At 38.6% G+C, this 3,024-nt stretch overlaps 1 protein-coding gene across 1 annotated transcript in view; it reads left to right on the top strand.

Annotated features, from left to right (window-relative positions):
• The window catches only part of CAPN8 (calpain 8), a gene marked incomplete at its 5' end in the record, with an annotated part of 19,942 nt that overhangs the window by 8,340 nt on the left and 8,578 nt on the right, over nucleotides 1-3,024 (top strand). The window contains one exon of the mRNA XM_010163045.1: nucleotides 1,481-1,492. Coding sequence (XP_010161347.1) covers nucleotides 1,481-1,492 — 12 coding nt within the window. The remainder of the gene's footprint in view (nucleotides 1-1,480; nucleotides 1,493-3,024) is intronic.

Here is a 3,024-nt window from a genome sequence, read left to right as displayed (position 1 = left end):
AAATCTACAGTGTCACCTTTAATTTCTGTGATATGAGGGGAGAGAAGCAAATATAAAAATTTCCAACTGATATCATAATTCCCAATATCATACCTTGAGAAAAGCAGTTAAATGTATAGATTCCACTGGATGAAGATCATTAACCAGCAGCAGTGGGAGCAGATTGGAATAGCTGACTTTTGCTAATGTATCTTGTGCAGGATGGTTCAAAACTAGGCAAGGTTTTCCCCAGTGCCTAAGTGTCTGCATACACAAATGGTTCTCACCAAGTACATTTCTGAGTTGCCAAGCACCCTGGCCTATTGGCATTCTAGAATTTGCACATTAAGGCTGTTTGTCTGCTCATACCACTGAGAACAAACCTGAAGACGTTAGCGGAGCCCTTCTGTTTTACATCTATTTCATCCCATCTGCCTCCTCCATGATCTTTTCCATAGCATGGTAGATTTGGTGACTCTTAACAACATGAAGTCTTTCTTTTGAAGGAAATGGCCACTAAGTCATCTCAAGTGGACATTCAGTTATGACCCAAGTTCCTTACATAACTGCGGCCAATGCTGTGGCTGAGGAGGTCCAGCTAGTGGAGCATGAATGTTGACCTAAAGCAGATCTCTGAGCAGGAGAAGGTGAAAAATTGTGTGTGCAAGCCTACCTGCCCCTCAGAGCTTTTGTAAGCCATGTAGCTCAAACTGCCTGTTGACAATTACTCTAAATGTGGCCATCACTTTGCTCCTGGGCTTCTAGTAGGCTAGCTATGAGGAACAAGACCTGAGGTCTCAAGGGACCATCTCAGGCAGTCAAGAATCATTGTATGGGAGGTATTTTCAAAAGCTCTTCTGGGACTTGGGAGCACAATCTCTTTGTTTCTCACTGGAATCTGTGTGCTCAAAACAATAAATTGCTTTTGAGAAAGCTACTTTATATTTGGAGGTAGAAATTAACATAGCACTTTATTTGATCTAGGAGGGGACAAATCTTGAAATTTGTTACTTGTTATAATTGCCTTGCAACAATCTCATCATTTTCATGCTGGTTGCTGGTGACAGTAACCTTATATTTTCATCATATTCCAGTAGCTGTAGACTAGTAGTTTTTAGGTCTGCTGTAATAAATTCTCAGTTCAGTTTTGGTTAGCAAAGTAGTGCTAACCTGTTGACTTTCCTCACTGAATATTTCAGGTCTTACTCAAATATTTCCAACCAGTAGTATAATTCACGACACCATATGAGGAGAAAAGCAGTTAAATGATGTAGATTCCTCCGGATGAATATCCTGGTTTTCCTTTGGAACAGCTCTAGCACAAGCTAAGAACTTCCTGCATAACTTCCTGCATAACTGATACTACAATATGTGATGTGGTTGTAAATGGAATTTTTTAAAAGTGTCTGAAGGAGGCTTTATCTGATTTTTTTTTTTTTTCCTAGTGTCAGAAGCACCTATATAGCAGCCCTTTAACACTGGCTCTTTCTCTTCCTTTCAGATTCCTCAGGAGGTATGTAATCTCTGCTGAAGGTTTCTAACCTCCAGATGGGCACCTCCTGTTGCACTGGAGAATTTCACTATCAGGAAGACTTTTTGCTTACTAATGACAGCTCTTCTGGAGAGCTTTGTTCTTGGATCACTGGACCAATATTTTAAGTTCTGAATAACCACTTCCAAGGGACTGGAACACAAGGCTTTATTACAGACATCTGAGTCCCAATCTTGGTTTCATTTATACTTGTTGAAATTTGACTTCTACTAAGTTTGTATAGCAGAGGTCAGAATTCTTCTGTTTAGTACAGATGAAGGCAGAACAGGGTCTCTGCACTCTAAAATAAAGACAATGTAGCTAGTGTTTAGAAGAAATGACAAACTCTGTGGTTCCATTTCTTTCATGGGTTCTGAGCTGGGGCTCCTGGTAATGAACAGACCCTGCTCAACCTTCCCTAATCCTCACAGATGTCAATATTGAGGTAAAGAGTCTTTTCATTCCTGAAGAAAGAGATCCCAGAGGTGTCTGGCAGGAGGAATAGCCTAGACTCATTACTGAAGTCCAGCAGCCTGGGCTGCTAATTTTTCCTTGGCTTTTCAGCCCTTTCTTTTCTCTCAGCAAATTAATGTGTGGTCATGTAGCAATTAACTGTTTTCTTTTAACAGCTTTGCAGATGCAAAGGGAGAATTAACTTTATATATTGAAAAAGATATGGATCTGGCTTCTTAATCTTTGCAGTCCCACTCAGTTTAAGATTGAGTGAGAAGAAAGGATGGGGTTGTTGAATAAATATCAAATCCAATCTTATCTTCACAACAAAAGAGGAAAAAACCCCATCCTTTTCTACGGTTTAGAACAGTAAAACTGAATGATTATAAAATGTTTGATAACATCTTTGTATGCTCTGTTCTCAGGCAGCCAGAAACCTTATCCATATGCAATGTTCTCCACCCTGTGTCAACCACAACACTTTTTGTGGATCACTGAATCACACTTTTTGACAGACATCCCTGTGGAGCAAAAGTCATGAATAGGAGGTTTATAGCAGAGATATTATTCTTACACTACTGTTTCTTCTTACATCAGTGTTTTGTTTTCTAAGCTACACAATGTTTCACTTGCTTAAGAGTATATTGGTATTAAGGCAAATTTAAGAACTATTTCCACATAATCCAAAGGAATACCCTTAGTATTACTAATAGAAGTTGGGTGAATCATCTAATATGGCCCCAGAAGTTTCACCCTTGTGAATTCTGCTTTGTTCTCTTTACTATTCTTTCTTGTCTGTTAAAAGAAATCAGAGATTACAATTCCCATGCAATTAGGAGATTTATCCCATACCACAAATTGCTCAAAAACATTCTGAAATTTAAATTTGTTCACAAACAGCCTGTGAAAGCAAAAAAATGCTCAATTCACAGACAACTGAAGTACAAACTAGCAAGTGCTAGTTTGACCAGGTATGAGCATGCATTATGATATTTTTATTTATTTTATATCACAGACTGTAATGAGGTATGTGAAAAGATAATCTTTATAGAGAAGGGTCC

The sequence above is a fragment of the Antrostomus carolinensis genome, unplaced genomic scaffold (assembly GCF_000700745.2).
Source record: "Antrostomus carolinensis isolate BGI_N321 unplaced genomic scaffold, ASM70074v2 scaffold11772, whole genome shotgun sequence".
Taxonomy (NCBI): domain Eukaryota; kingdom Metazoa; phylum Chordata; class Aves; order Caprimulgiformes; family Caprimulgidae; genus Antrostomus; species Antrostomus carolinensis.
The sequence above is the reverse complement of the archived record's forward strand: the minus strand, read 5'-3'. Positions and strand labels throughout refer to the sequence as shown.